This window comes from Myotis brandtii, unplaced genomic scaffold, assembly GCF_000412655.1.
Source record: "Myotis brandtii unplaced genomic scaffold, ASM41265v1 scaffold681, whole genome shotgun sequence".
Taxonomy (NCBI): Eukaryota; Metazoa; Chordata; class Mammalia; order Chiroptera; family Vespertilionidae; genus Myotis; species Myotis brandtii.
The window spans coordinates 122,390-139,164 of record NW_005370660.1 but is presented as its reverse complement, the minus strand read 5'-3'; the positions used below and the strand labels follow the sequence as shown (position 1 = coordinate 139,164).

The window sequence follows — 16,775 nt, the reverse complement described above, 5'->3', positions numbered from 1 at the left end:
GGTGGGGAGTGAGGGAGGAGGATGGGGCGGGAACTGGGAGGAGGGGAGTTATGGGGGGGAAAAAAAGAGGAACAAATGTAACCTGAACAATAAAGATTTAATAAAAAAAAATTTTAATAAAGTTCTTACTTCCTTAAAAAAAAAAAAAGAATTAACTCACCAATTTTCAAGTATACAGTACCATATTATTAACTGTAGTCACAGTGCTCTACATTAGGTCCACAGAACTTACTCATTTTATAATAGAAGTTTGTACCCTTTGACCACCATCACCCATAGCCTCTGCAACCATCAATCTACTCTGCATTCCTATGAGTTTGGTTTTCCTTAGAGTTCACATAAAAGAAAGATAAGACAGTATTTGTCTTTTGAATGAGAACTTTTGGCTTTCCTATTCTTTAGTTTCTATTTGTGTTTGCCCACAGGTGGTCCTGATTAAACTAGCAGGTTGCATAAAGCTGTGGTTATCCTGTTATTGAAAGTCTACCTATTAGGAGGAAGCAGAAATAATGAAGATGTCAGCCATGGATACCTCTAAGCCAGTGGGTCTCATCTTGGCTGCACATTAGAATCACCTGGGAATCTTTTTAAAATCCTTTTTTAAATCTTTTTAAAATCTCGGAGGATGAGGCCCAGAAATCAGGATTTTAAAAAGATTCCCAGGTGATTCTAATGTGCAGCCAAGGTTGAGAACCACTGCTCTAAGCTAAATGAAAGGAAGAGCTGTAGATCTGACAGATCTGTACTTATGTTTTTATATTTTCTTCTTTGTTAGCTGTAAGCAGGCAAGTCAGACTCTTTTCTTATCTTTAAAGTGAAGATAAAGGTAATTATCTCTGGAATTGGGAATTAAGTGAAATGAAATGTTTAAAGGCACTTATCTTGGTGTCTGACAATAAATGATGGTTTTATCAGCATCCAAGCTGAAGCTTTGAATAAATCAGACCTCTTGCCACAAGTGCCCAAAGTTTCTCAGATAATTAGGTTCCTCAACGATATAAAGGTATATGAAAGCACCTTACATAGTAATTGGAACCATGTAGGAGTTTGCTTAATATGTTAGTTAAATTTGAATATACACAGGGGAATTTTTACAACAAGCAGTATCAGGAAAGAGGAATCATTCTTTCTGGTTGGTGATTTAACTTCACCCTCCACACAGCCCACCACCACTGTCTCACAAGCTGCAATTCCGGCTGAATTCAGCTGTTGTTACTTTCCTGTGTTCATCCTAATTAACGTGGCTAGCAGCTCATAAACAGAAATCTCCTCTGCAAAGTCTCTGGAAGATGGTTGTCCTTCAGAGCACAAGGGTAAGCCAAGGAAGAGCAACCAGGACGTGTGGCCCAGGAAGGGGTTGTGCGTGGCCTTCAGAAGCTGGACAGGCTAGCGCCGTGGTCCGCAAACTGCAGCTCCCAAGCCACCTGCGGCTCTTTGGCCCCTTGAGTGTGGCTCTTCCTAAGCCTTAGGAGTACCCTAATTAAGTTAATAACAATGTACCTACCTATATAGTTTAAGTTTAAAAAATTTGGCTCTCAAAATAAATTTCAATCGTTGTACTGTTGACTAATTTGGCTCTGTTGACTAATGAGTTTGCCGACCACTGGCTAGCGTATGAAAGAGGGCTATATATGGGGATGCAAATTGCAGAAGTAAAAATTAGTATATCAAGATATTAAAAAATAATCTGTAAGGAAAAACTTGTTAAAAGTTAAAACACATATCTCTGCAGATATTCAAGAGGAGGTTGAATGACCACAGGCTAAGGTATAGCTGAGGGAACTTTTGTATAGCCACTGGATTTTGTTAGATGACCTCTCAGTAGCCTTTCAATAACAAGACTGTCAGATTGGGTGGTAAACAGGGAAGAGACTACCTACCGGAACAGGCTTAGCAATTAGTGGGAAAAATACCCCCCACACAAAATCCACCGTCCTAATCTCAGGAAAGGATTAGAATTAGTGGTAGGGAAATTCACATTTTAAGCCACATATGGGAAGCCTTAGCAGTGGATTAGCTGACTATTTAAAAAGAGAGCAGAAATACCTTGTTCAGCATTTTGTGGCTGACAAAGTTTGTAGAAATTGAATGCATGCACATTCTTTGGGCATGCTCACTGTGTGTGTGTGTGTGTGTGTGTGTGTGTGTGTATGTGTGTATATTGAAAACTATGAAATATTAAACAGTAATAGATTTGCATGCCTGTCAATACTAAAGAGGAATTTTTATTTTTTTCTAATAATTTTATTTTATTTGTGATGTCTTTACTCTAAGAGAGGGGATACAAATTTTGAATTCATTTCGAAGCCTGTGTAAATGTTATATATTCAATTAGAAATGACCATAGTGACTGTGGATTCCTGCAAAAGAATTGCAATCCTCTGTGGCCATGTTGTAGAATCTGAGTGGCTGTCAGTTTCCCGATCTCTACGGCACACTTGACCCCCAGCTGCTGACAAGGAAAGTGGCCATAGAATTCTCATGCCCAGAGTCAGCAAGGGCCAGAGTCATGGCAGGTAGTAGCCCGTGCCCACTGTAGTGTTCTCCGGAATGGGCCTGGCTTAACTGGCACCACGTGTGTGCTTAACAAATACCTATTGAATTTAAAAAATTGTGCTCTTCAAAATGTCTTTGGATAGTTCCTGGTGTTCTTTATCAGTTATTCCATATCTTACAGCCCAAAAGCTAACAGCTGAGAAGCCCTGTTTATTAACTGTTTCCACAATTATAAGACATATTTATTTCAGCATAAATTTTACACCAAATTCTATTAATAATTTGATATTTTTTATATGGCTCACCTGATGGAAATTGCCATATTATATGTAGCCAATTCCAAAATTCCCCTTTCCCTCAGCAAAAAATTTCTTTTCTCAAATTTCACCTAAAACTGGTAAATACAAAACCTTAAAATATTAATGACCTCCTCCTATGCTATACACTTTACATTTTTTTCTAAACTGTTTGAATAGGACTTACGATTTTGATACAAAACATGGTTTACAGAACTGCTACCCAGACTGATACCCAGAGCTGTTTCAACACCCGCTGTGGATCCTCCTGAGGAGCTGGTCTCCCCTGAGGTATGCTCCTCAGGCCGAGGCTAAGACAGTGGCCTGCAGAGTCATCCAGGATCTGAATCACACCCCTCCACTTACTTAATTTGGATGAATCTCTAAACCTTTTAAAGCAACCCAACTGAGCATTAAGATAACAATAACAACATTTTTCCTTGTTTGCCTCATAGGTTAACAATTTAAATAGAAATGGTGTTTTCTATGTGGCAGTGTGTGAAAATCAAAGGTCTTGGACTTGAACTGTGGATCCCCTTTATGTATGCACTTGATCTCCATATTCATGGTCCACTTTGAATTATCAAAATATAAGAAGCTTTCTGTATTTAGTAAATATTCTAATTACACTAAATCCTAAAGGATCCACATAATTAGAAAATGCCTGAGAAGCTTTACATTTTTTAAGGTAACATTGCCAAAATGCTATGTGTTAGACGCTGACAAATGCTTTATGTGAAATACATGTATATGTATGTATTCATAGTAGCCCTATGGGATAAGCTAGGCAGTTATCCTTATTTTACAGATGGGGAAAATTTAGCTTAGGAAGTTAATTTTCTAAGTTTACAAATCTAGTAAACTGTGTAACTGGAATGCAGAATTAGTTCTTAACCACAGATTGTACAGGTAACATGAAATGAATTAGGGAAAAATACACGTAGTGAACCATGAAAGGGTTGTAGAGATTTTAAATAGTTATATAATCTGTTATTTAAAAAACTTTTTATATAAAAAGGTTACATTCTAACCCATTTGGACAAAAGGCTACACTGTATAAGAAAGTTATTCCTTTAATGTTATATATTTGAAATAATAACTATATATTCAAAAAGATTATACATTTGATTTGAACAAGGGAACTTTTGTATCAGCCATAAAAATCCTATCTAATAACCAAAATGCTATGTGTTAGACGCTGACAAATGCTTTATGTGAAATACATGTATATGTATGTATTCATAGTAGCCCTATGGGATAAGCTAGGCAGTTATCCTTATTTTACAGATGAGGAAAATTTGGTTTAGGAAGTTAATTTTCTAAGATCACAAATCTAGTAAACTGTGTAACTGGAATGCAGAATTAGTTCCTAACCACAGATTGTACAAGTAACATGAAATGAATTAGGGAAAAATACACTTGGTAAATCATGAAAGGGTTGTAGAGATTTTAAATAGTTATATAATCTTATTTAAAAAACTTTTTATATAAAAAAGGTTACATTCTAACCCATTTGGACAAAAGGCTACACTGTATAAGAAAGTTAGTCCTTTAATGTTATATATTTGAAATAATAACTATATATTCAAAAAGGTTATACATTTGATTTGAACAAGGGAACTTTTGTATCAGCCATAAAAATATTTTTATAATAATTGGACTTCATAGAAGTCAAATATTTAAAATTGTTTGTTTTTAAGATATATCAAATATACATAATTTTTAATAGAATTTGCTGTGATATTCAAAGCCTGCTGGTAGCATTTTTATGTCTTATGATTTGGGGAGAACTAATAAATGAGCTGCTCAGCAGTTGGCCCTTGAAATTAATAATGAATAGGATCAGGTTGTATTTTAAATAAGTTTTAGTCATTAATTTATTATTGTATTAAGCAATTATTGTGCTTTAATTAATTAGAGATTGAGTACTATGCAAATCACTGTATAATACTGAAGAGAGAAGATACTTTCCATGATTTCCTAGAGTTTACAGATTATTAGACAAAATAAGCAAAAGTTTCAACAGCATTTGTAAGTGAAATGATGAAGGGAGTATGGGTACTATAGAAATACAGAACAGGTACCCCAGCCTAATATAAATGGTCTATGAGAAAGTATACCAGAAAAAAGTAAAGGCCTAAGAAATGATATGATATTAGTCAAATGAAAAGCAGGAGGAATAATGTTCCAGGTAGAGGGAACACTGAAAATTCAAGTATCAGGAGCTCATGGCATATTCTATGAAATTTAAAGGGGTTTACTTAAGTAAAGGCCTAAGAAATGATATGATATTAGTCAAACGAAAAGCAGGAGGAATAATGTTCCAGGCAGAGGGAACACTGAAAATTCAAGTATAAGGAGAATATTCTATGAAATTTAAAGGAGTTTACTTTGGCTGGAATGTAGTGATCAAAGGGTTTATGGCAAATGATCAAGGGGTGTATGGCAGGACCGAGTAATATGAACCTTTTCAGCCAGTTAAAGGAGCTAGGAGTTTAAGCAGAAACCAATGGGAAGGTGTTGCATGTGGTTTTAAGCAGGGGGTTAAGACTCTTCCAGGTAGTACAGATATGGAGGTGATTATATATCAATCCTCATAGAAGATGAACAGGTTCTCCAGGAGAGATAGTGAAGATAAAGATAAAAAGATTCAAAAGATACTTAGGAGAGAAAATCTTCAGAATATAGACTTCCAGCTTCTATTAGGTTTAAAAAAGTTTATAAGGAACTAAATCTCCTGCTAATAACAATGGTAAGCTCTAGGCATAATGTTGGGGAAAAACATACGCATTTGAAAGGCATTAGAGAGTGACCAAAAGCAGGTAGAAACGTAAGGAAATTAAGTTCTTGCAATAAAGGTGAAATCTACATTCATATCACTTTTCTTTTATAGGCACTCCCCATCTGCAGGGTGGAGGGGCAATCCTAGACCTCAATAAGAGAGTAACGGTTTCTGAGACATCAGAGGAGGAAGTTTGGGGATGCCCATGGTTATCTCTTATTTTGCATCTGAAAAAATTAAGACTCAGAGAGGGTAAGTAATTTCTTGAAGGTTCAAAACCAGATTGAAAGCCAGATCCAGTGAGTCTAAAATCTATGCTATATTATATCTAAGACTAGAGGCTCGGTGCATGAAATTATTGCACTGGGGGGGCGCGGTTTCCTCAGCCTGGCCTGTGACCTCTTGCAGTCTGGGAGCCCTCAGGGTATGTCTGACTGATGGCTTAGGCCTGCTCCCCTTGGGGAGGGAGCCGGCCTAAGCCATCAGTTGGACATTCCTAGCACTGCCGCAGAGGCGGGAGAGGCTCCTGTCACCACCACTGCGCTCCCCCTGTGGGAGTGCACTGACCACCAGGGGGCAGCTCCTGCATTGAGCGTCTGCCTCCTAGTGGTCAGTGCATGTCATAGTTACCGGTCATTCTGCTGTTCGGTCGATTTGCATATTAGCCTTTTATTACATAGGACTAGAGGCCCAGTACACAAAATTCATGCACTGGTAGGGTCCCTAGTGGCTGCTAGCTGCTGGCTGCTGGCTGGGATCTCCCTCCCTTCCCCCGGCTGGCCCTGCCCCTCATTAAACTCCCAGAAGACCTCCTGGTAGAGTGGGAAATTTGCATATTATGCTTTTATTATATAGGATACAGCCTCCCCAAACCGGCATACATCCTCCTGGGGATCTATCCTTTTGTGTGAGGACAACCATAACTCTCTCTGTAGCTGTGACATACTGGGAGCATGTACTTCATGATATCTGCCACCAAATAATTTTGATTTTAATGGAGAATACACCAAAAGGAATCTAGCAGAATGGGGCTGGGTGAAATAATGAGATATGCCAAAATTAGGTACATACTTTAGTTCCTCAGACCCAATCATCACACTCAGAAATCCAATGACAGTATATCTTTATTCTCATCAATTACACCATTTTTTTCTGAGCCATCTTTTATTAATGCAATTATTCAGTTGATCCAGTGGTGTCAGCTTTATCCTCATTGTTAACAGATTATGTAATGATAGGGTATTTGAAAAGAAATATAATTTTTTAAAGACAGGAGTTATTAAATAATTGTATTACTTTTTCTATGACTTATCTAAAGAGTGCAAAATTATAAGTAAAAAGAAATTCAGAAGAGGAGCAAAGATATTCTGTATTTTTTGAAGAACTGATATTAGCATTGAGGAAGCAAATAGCCTAAAATGATATCCAAGGCATTGCCATGTCCTTTTCTCTGAAAAATAAGATGGAAGAACATTTTTAGGACCATTAGACTGTTCTGTATAAAATTTCCTATGTATTTTCTCAATTTCTTAATAAAGAAATGGAAAACTTTATTTTTTCTGACATTAATGCCATGTAGATTGAAGGTCACACTATACTGAAATACTTTTAATATTTCTGATTAAATAAATTAACTTGCATTGTACAAAAGTTTACATTGAAAAGGAGAATTTTCTAAAACAATGCTAACACTATTCATTTTGGGTTGTATTTTTGTAGACTTCATATTTTCATCTGAAGAATGCTGAGTATGCATTTTCATAGAAGAAGGAATTAGAAGAGACTTATAGGCAGCAGGGAAGAGATTTCAAAAAATCTTGCCTTTTGGTTTTCCCTTTAGGCCAATTTTTTTAGTGTACATTTAAAAATTCTTGGTGTCATGCCAGCTTGTCCTTCTTTCAAACACCCAGTAGCCTCATAGCCAAACAAGCCCATTAGGACAGGTGATTAATTTAGGTTATGTTTAATATATAAGCCATGATGGTTTAAATTTCCAGGTGATTATGCAATTTTTTTGTATTTAAGACTTTATTTCATTCTAATCTAATACAGATTGGTTGATATTATTACAATTTATCACTTGCAAAGTGAAGTGCTGATTTAGGAAAATTGACTTTGTAAATAGTGTCTGTAGAATGACTTTTATATGGACCTAGTATATTTATTATTTGTGTTTTCAGAGTTTATACCAAGTTTATGGTATAGATAGACATGATTCTCAAAATTTATTTTGGTTTAAAAAATTGCTAACGTCCCATAATGATTATTAGCTTTGTAGGAATATATAAGCACTAACTTTTTTGTTTGTTTTGTAAGACCTCTTTAATTGTTTCCCTGACAGGTTTTCTTCTTTTTTTCCTCTTTGAATTTAGAATATGTCATGGTACTTATGCAGGTCTCTTAGTAAATACCTACCAAAAATTCTGCATTATTAGAACAACGTCTTATGGTTCCTTTAGGCTACTAGTCTTGGCCTAGTGAAAAAATAAAAAAAGACATTCATGAAAATTTCTTATAGATCAAAATTAAATTATATTCTGATTAATTATCAGTAAGCAATTATAGGCCTCCTCATTCAAGGTCAAGACCACATATCCTACTATACCATTAACTAATTATTTTCATAAGTTTCCTATAAATTAAGCACTAAGTTATATTTTCTATTAGACAATAATTTCTTACATAAAATGAATCTTTGATTACTCTACCTTCTCTTCCATGGGCTCTGGGGTAATAGTTGGGTCTATAGCAGAAGCAAAAGCATTTGTTGTGCTGGGTTTTTGTGAAGTTGGAGGAATGACAATTCCTCTACTGGCATGCTTAAAGTTTATCATTTTGTTTTGTAAGTATGGCATCACTTCTTCTGCTGGCTATAGAGAATGAGAAAGAAAACAAAGTGTTTTCAGGTTAAAGTACAAAGTCAAAATGGGAAGAATATAAAGCAACAGAATTGAGATGCAAGGCAAGGAATTAATTTAAGAAGAAAATGCCTTTAATATTTTCTAGATTATAATCTATCCTTTAGAAAGACTGTGCAAACGTGGATGTCTCTTGATACCTGTTTAAATGAGTGTACATAGGAGAATATCTGACCTATAATAGCCCCTCAATAAATATTTGATGAACTAAGTAAATTGAATCTTGACTGGCCAAAGATCTAATTGTTGATGGAATAATAATAATAAAGTTTTCATTAAAATAAACAATAGTGCAGGAAACTGTAGGTTGTAAGTTGCTGATTGCGTGCATCTAGTGAAGTGTGGTAAAGAATCTTACCATTGCAGCAGTTTCAGGACCTGTGCCTATGATGGCATCAAAGGCTAGTTGCTTCTGTCCTCCTGGTATAACCTGGAAAATTGGAAAGTTTATAAAAGTCTAAATTCTTAATTTCTAAAATACGTTGTTTTGCATCAAAAGCAGTTAAACACTTCCCAACTTCTTAAATTAGTTTCTTATACTCAAAAATAACCATTTCGATTTGAGAAAGAGAGAAGCAGCTCCGGACACAGGGAAACTGGCCTAACGGTATAACCCTGCCTGCGTTCTCAGGAGCTCCTTCCCCGCCATTCTCTGCTGGGCCAGCCGTGGTGTTCTGTTAATATTAGCAATCCCTACAGAGCACCAACCTGGGACAAATTTGCCTCTGAATACAATGAAGTGACAAAAACAAGACTGCTTTGTCATCTTGTCTAAAACAAGATCACAGCGTGAGACATAAAAATCCTCACATCCTGGCTAATCTGAGTAACTGGCTTTTTTACTATCACGGCCTGGCCTTGCTCCTTTAAAATAAGAATCATTGTTACCCAATCATAGAACCAGGGTGAACCAGCACTCTTTGAACTTGCCCCAAATCACCTGACAACCCCAAATCCTATATGAAGTCATTTCAATACCTTCCTGTTAGGACACCGCACATTTTCCCATGTGTGTGTCCTCCCTTATTGCAATGAATAGATAAATCCAACTTTGTTCAGCTAAGGTATTTGGCTGCAGGGCATGTATAGATTTAACAAATTCTGAAGCAAGTAGTTTTAAAAGGTAGTTGTTGTTTTTTTAACATGAAAAGGTATGCATTTACTTACAGGTTCAACTTGTTGTGGGATATATCCAAATTGAGTATAGAATGGCATCTGTCAGATTTTTGAAAAAATGCATTAGATTCTGATGTTTTTGTCATAATTTTGTGTTAACTAAGTATGTGCTTTTAAATCCCACCCGAGGGTACTTATCATTGATTTTTTTTTTCAGAGAGAGGAAGGGAGAGGGAAACATCAATGTGAGAGAGAAACATCGATTGGCTGCCTCCCATACACACCCAACTAGGGCTTAAGCCCATAACCTGGGCATGTGTCCTAACTGGGAATCAAACCAGTGACCTTTGGTGCAGGGAACGATGCTCAACCAACTGAGCCACACTGGCCAGGATTAAAATATATGTACATTTATATTATACTAAATGCTTTTTTGAACGTTCATATGTTCTAGGTGGCAAAAAATGTTAAATTACTAAACATCCTTTCAACAGCATATGATTTCTAAGTTAAAACTTTTCCTTCCTCTAATTCAGCATGATAATTAGAATTAATACTATCAGTCACTTAAAGCATAATTTTCAGTTTTCTCTAATTTGGTTTGGCAAGTTTTAGAGTGGTGTAAAATATTATTTTCCCCCATTCTAATGAAAATAAATCTAGTTATTATGAGCCACCTGAATTTATATTAGAATTCTAAAAATCTATTGCAGGTTCACAAAACTTAGTGTGATGCTATCTAAGTGTATTGCAAGATCTGGTGAACAAAGTAGCTTTTATTATGGTAGCTATTTTCATTTTTTAATTTTATTTTTTTGTTCATCCTCACCCAAGGATAATTTTTCAATTAATTTTTAGGGAGAATGAAAAGGAGGGAGGAAGGAGGAGAGAATGAGGAAGGGAGGGAGTATGTATATATTTAGAGAGAAACATTGATGTGAGAGAGACACATCGATTGGTTGCCTTCCCCATACACCCTGACACCTGGTTTTAAAAAACTTCGTTTTCCAAGATGATTTATTTTTTGCCCTCTGATTTTATTAAATCCACTCACTGATCTCATGATTTTAAAATCCAGTCTTAGAATATTTCCAAATTAGTGGTACTTTAGGAAAAAACACCAAATTCTTTTATGATCACCACAGTTCAAGCTATTGAGTTTTTTTTTTTTTTTACTAAATGTACTTAGCTATTCTTTCCTCTTAAAATTTGCCTTATCTTCTCCTTTCTCAGATGGAACTAGGACTAGTTAGCTTAAAATCAAACAGTTGCAGTACCTGCTCCTCAAACTGCTGCTGTCCTGTCTGTGGAGGTAACTCTGGGACTGTTTGCTGAGGTTGTTCCCAGGGAAGGAGCATGTAAACCGGATAGTATTGAAGCATCTATTTGTAAACAGAAATGAATCAGCATAGTCCTTTTTAAAAAAATTCTTCTAATGTCAATATTATTTTAAAACTTACTCATATTTAGCAATTTTATAAAAAAAGGACACAAAAGCATTTCTTCCTAAACTTTAGGGACAACTTGTATTGCACGTGATACTGGATTGGACTTTGTTTCAAGGTTGTTTGGTCAAACACATTTAGGAAGGATTGTGTTCAATTAAATAATAGGCTTTTGTAAAAGCACACCTTGGGCTTTATAAACAAATTTTATACTTTATGCACAAATTACTTTGCAAATGTCTAAGAAGAGGACAGCCTATATAGCACTTCCCTTATTTTTTGGGAGAGTCATCATTCTGCAGAACATGGTACTAGCAGTTTTACCATAATGAACATAATGTCAGGAATATATTGCCCTTAATAATTGACAGTTTAATTAAAACAATCTATATGCATTTTAGAATGTTTTGAGAATCCAGAGATAAGGAACAAATAAAATCACCTGTAACTTCACCATCCACATAATCACGTTTTGGCTTCCACTTATGCCTGTGTGTCTATACATGCATATGTTTATTAAAAATGGGAATCGTAGTACATACATTAAGTTTTATATGATGTTTTGTTTCCTTATATAATGAAATAAGACTAGATCAGACATAAGAGGTAAAAAACAACAACTGTGGCTTGAAAAATTTATTTTGTGCAATGTTTCTTAATCCTGTCTAAAATCAACATCGCCTGTTGAGCATTTTAATAATTAATCATATTTGGGATCTATTCATGAGGTTTTGATCCATTAGGTATGGGAAGGGTCCCCGTGGTCGGCAAACTGTGGCTCGCGAGCCACATGCGGCTCTTTGGTCCCTTGAGTGTGGCTCTTCCTAAGCCTTAGGAGTACCCTAATTAAGTTAATAACAATGTACCTACCTATATAGTTTAAGTTTAAAAAATTTGGCTCTCAAAAGAAATTTCAATCATTGTACTGTTGATATTTGGCTCTGTTGACTAATGAGTTTGCTGACCACTGGTCTAGGCATTTGTAATTTTCAGAATTACTACCAGAGATTCTAATGCAAAGCCAGGGGAGAAAAACACTGTTTTAGTAGTTAAAGAAAAGGTGAAGAATTCTATTTCAACTCTGCTATTTAGTTTCATTAGGATTGGGAATTTAATCTCATTAAGACTTATTTTCCTGATCTTTAAAATGAAGTAATTCTACATCATGTATCTAACTCTAAATGCTATGGCATATAATGAGATAATGTCTAGAAGTAACTTTTGGTTTCTTATGGGGTGGGACAAAATTACATAATTATGATTACAGTGTAGTCAAGTGGTGTAAGTTTTTATAAATGCTCAGTACTCTGGTGGTGAATAATATAATTTACCTATATCTCTATTTCTTTGAACCCAGGATATTATAGAATTAGCCTACTCTTGAGAGGATTTTCCATATTAATCTAATGATTCTACTAGTTGGCCTTCAGATTTTTAAGATTTTCCTATTTCATGAAAATCACCACCATTTGATTGTAATATGGAATTAAATTAAAAATATGCAAGAACCTGGAAATGTTTTGACCAGAACTTCGTAATTGTCAAATAATGTGGGAAAGTGTTTCTTATCTCTACATTATATCATTATGTAATATTTTATCAATTTAATACATTTTCCTCTGAAACAAAATTTAGGGTTGGGCAAAGTCCACCCATGTTATTTCTCTCGAGTTTTTCCCAATTGCCAGCACTTCAGATGCAGAAAGGACATAAGCTAGGGTTTAGTGAGCTCCTTTATTCCTAACATGGTAATGCCCTAGGAACTCAGGAGTCCTGAAGACTCTTCTTAGCTGGACTTTCTTCAGGAGTTATTGAGTGAGTCCGACATTAACAAACTGATGCCAACCCAGCGATAGCAGCATCCAGACAGTGATATCATTGGATGGGTTTTTATAGCCCTGCTACAGGAGTCAGAGCTACAAATATAAAAGAAAGCATTCATTCAATGGCAAGTGTTAGTAGCCATAGGAGTGATGATATCTTATTTATTTACCTGGGTTTGCTCTTGAGGTATTTTAAAGGAGAACACATAGGGCATCTCCTGCCAAAAAAGAAATCATAAAAAAGTTTTACTTGACTTTTTAAAAAAACGTAATTAAATTTAATTTTTCATCAACTTTTATTCCCTCTATGCCCTCTACCATCTCCACCCATCCCCCTCCACCCCTGAAGTCACCACGCTGTTGTCCATGTTCTCTCTTTTCTTTTTCTCAATCCCTCCATACAAATTTATATATTAGCAGACTTCTATGACAATAAAAGGTCATCTACTATATGCATTATCATTAAGGCAAATTGACCCCCCCCCCCAATTGTATTTTCTAAAACATGTTTTAACACTTTTTATTTGTGGCTATTATCATACAATAGCTGGTTTAAATGATGTTTTTCTTGTTAGGAATCAGAAAAGATAAGGAACTTCCTGTGATGGTAGAAACATATTGTGGGGAAGAATTCTTGCTCAATAACTGTTGTCTTATTTTAAAGCTGATTCATATTTGTTTTTACATTCGATGCACATTATCTCAAGATTGAAGAGGTCTGACTTACATTACTAGGGCCTGGTTGGGTCTGCACTGGTGCTTGAGGCTGTGAGGGGTTCAGTTGTCCCACCTGGTTTCCCTGGGCAAAGCTGACCTGTCCTGGGAAAGTTATCTGATTTGGGAACAGTCTAGCAACCTGGTCTAGAGTTGCTAAGGAGAATGGGGTGAGTCCTGGAATTTGAGCTTGCTGCTGTTGTAGAATCCCAGAGAAAGGAGGAATCCATGAATTAAATGGGCTCTGGAAGGAAATAAAAGAAAAAAGGAAGGTTTTCTTTTTCATTTCAGAAACCATTGAAAATCAGTCCTGAGCAGGCAAACAATTTCTATATTTCCATTGCTGCATTATTAGAAAAAGATAGCATCTTAGCACATTATGGGCCATGCAAATAGCATGAACAATACTAAATTCCCAATGATCAAGAGAAATATGGGGCAGAATGAGGTCAATAAAGAGTATAGTTTCTGAGTTGCCAGACTGGGTTTGAATCTTTTTTTTTTTTTAACCCAGTTAGCTGAGTATGGCTTTTTGTAAAATAGTTAATTTTAATGATCTCATAGCTATGAGAATCTGTGTCTGGCATGTACCAAGTTCTCAAAAAATAAGTGCTAATCAGATTATAGTTTTTACTTAGTGTTCAAACAAATGGTAATTAGAATATATGGGACAAATTCATAACTTTAAAAATGGAAATTTCAGAAATGGCATCAGAAAACATCTTGTTCTCATAAAAAGTGCCATAATAAGAAATGAAAGGTAGAAAAATATCCTTAAAATAATTATTGAGGTAGAGATACCTGAAGCTGTAGTGGCTGAAGTTGAGCATTATTAAGACTCAGCAGTAACTAGAAAAGGAAAGAATATGAAAATAACATTACCACACAGTAAAATTATTAAGATCAATGTTTACTACAAATAGAGCACAAGTCAGAGCTGACTAATCTTAGGTTCCTGTTAGAGGTGAGATGTTTTCTCACTAAGCTTATACTAAATTACAGTGATTAGAGGTTGGGATTTAACTACCTCTCCCTTGCTGTGTACAGGATTGTACAACTTTAGTCCATTCCAAATGATTTCATTAGTCATTTGATGCCCTAAACACCTATGTACATCTGTATTAGGGGCTATTAAAAAGATACACAAAATGTTTTCATTGCTTTTAAGTAATGGTGAAGTAATATTTTAGAAAGAACCTGGTATATAAAACATGCTTGAACATTGGAAATGCATATGGATATAAGAGCACTGAAGAACCAAAGAATCTTTAATGCCTCTAACTAGATTTTGAATTTTTGGCTTTTATCTCTTCCCCATTCGACTTTCAAAAAACAAACAAACAAAAAGGAGGAGATTATTTTAAGTATCTAAACTAACCTCATTGCTGTGGCTTGCAGACAAAAGGCGCTGTGGGATAATCTAAAAAAAAAAAAAAAAAGATAAAAGAAGGATTTGGGATTTGTTAAAGGTTTTACACAGTGATTTCAGCTGTACTATGAAATCACTTACCGGGGCTGATAGCGTGGCTCCCAGTAGCCCAAAAAGAATTATGGTTTTCATTTTCAGATGAAATACCTAGGAAAAAAAAGTGAAATTTAGCTTTAAAAAAAAACTACATAAAAATCATATCATGATAATAATTAGTTGGTATTTTTCAATTAGGAGAGTAGTTGGTTGAATTTTACAGTATTTACCTATATATTAAGATTTAATATAAAACATAAATATCTATAATATACATTATTATTTTCTCTCAGACAAACCAAAATTGTTAGCTCATCCTTTTAGCTTGACCAAATGACTAATTTAGTGGCATATGATATAGTTGAATGAGTTATAAACAAGATGGCCTGATGCTTTGAGCTGTTCTACATAGAAAGGAGTGAGTCCCTTTCTCACTGACTGGGTGACCTATGACTGGGTCCTTATTATAAAAACAATTTTAATGTCTATTCAATGTAGTAGTAAAAATACTACAATAAAGATTTGACAGTAACAGTTTAATACCAAATAATTTTCATTGAAAAGTCCAATAACGTTAAGTATACATGAAAACTAAAAAACTGAGTCCATAGTTTTGTAACTCAGGAAAAAAGCTTATGAAATTAAGTTGTGATATTGATTTATAGTGCTATCCATGGTAGTATATTATGCCTTATCCTCCAAATGTGAAAACCCTGCCCTACTTCAAATCACTGATCTACACAAGTAGTAAGGGTGACCTTGGTAGGCTACCCTGTAGGATTGACTGAGTTTGGTTTTAATATTATGAAAGTGAAGATTTGATATCTTACCTCACTCCTTTGCCTATGAAGAGATACTAGATCCATGCAGGGTCTGTGTTCCTTTTATCTTTCAGCTCTACTGCTTAGAACATCTCTTATATTTTAAAACCCATCTTTAGAAAAAAGGGACCAATCATTTTTCAAAAGGGCCAGTGATTCAGTGGGTTTTAGACAATGGCTTAGCTAATAACCCCTTTCCTAATCATCTAGGTGGTAAATGGATTCCCACACTTTTAGTAATGCCATTAAATTATCCTCTGAAAAATGTTTTCTTATGATCATTCCTGGTTTCTGCTTTGGTTATGACTAAATCTTCTAGAATAATTTCATTCTGCTCATTTTTTAAAATCATCTTGAAAATGGATACCATAATAGAATAACTTTGAAAGCCTTAATGAAGGTCAAAGATTAATGGAAGATATTTATTTTAAGAGTAAAATATAGATTATTAGACATAAGGCAGAGGTCTAAAAGACAAAAATTCAAAACCTACTTAGGGATGGTAAAGATTCTTTGGTTCTTCAATCCTGAACTGAGTAAATATGAGCTAATTTCATTTAGGTTCAATGTTAAAAAAATCAGTAAATCTCTTTGTACTAAAGGAATGAAATGCTAAAAAAAAAAAAAAAAAAAAAAAAAAAAAAAGTTGCCAAATCTCTATGTGTCTTTGACATGTATATCCCCATGTGATCAAATGTTTGGGATAAATAATTTCATAAATAGAAAGCATGATGGCTTTTATTTAAAAAGATAGTGGTGAGTGTTTTGCACTTTAAAAATACTTTTTGCTAAATATGATTTTAATATTCAAAATACAACTAAGTGTTATTATCTGTTCATCATGCTATTTAAATTTTCTTTATGAAGTGAGGTTTGTGTTTATTTGTCTTGTTTTTCTT

At 34.9% G+C, this 16,775-nt stretch overlaps 1 protein-coding gene across 1 annotated transcript in view; it reads right to left on the bottom strand.

The window, feature by feature from the left end:
• Positions 1 to 15,912, bottom strand: part of LOC102240992 (odontogenic ameloblast-associated protein) — a 28,596-nt gene extending 12,684 nt beyond the window's left edge. The window contains exons 1-10 of the mRNA XM_005881641.2: positions 15,886 to 15,912; positions 15,101 to 15,166; positions 14,969 to 15,010; positions 14,392 to 14,439; positions 13,604 to 13,834; positions 13,047 to 13,094; positions 10,886 to 10,990; positions 9,660 to 9,707; positions 8,851 to 8,922; positions 8,283 to 8,444 (exon numbers count right to left, since the gene is read on the bottom strand). Of these exons, the coding sequence (XP_005881703.1) occupies positions 8,283 to 8,444; positions 8,851 to 8,922; positions 9,660 to 9,707; positions 10,886 to 10,990; positions 13,047 to 13,094; positions 13,604 to 13,834; positions 14,392 to 14,439; positions 14,969 to 15,010; positions 15,101 to 15,151 (807 nt within the window). The 5' untranslated portion in view covers positions 15,152 to 15,166; positions 15,886 to 15,912. The remainder of the gene's footprint in view (positions 1 to 8,282; positions 8,445 to 8,850; positions 8,923 to 9,659; positions 9,708 to 10,885; positions 10,991 to 13,046; positions 13,095 to 13,603; positions 13,835 to 14,391; positions 14,440 to 14,968; positions 15,011 to 15,100; positions 15,167 to 15,885) is intronic.
• Positions 15,913 to 16,775: the final 863 nt, after the last annotated feature.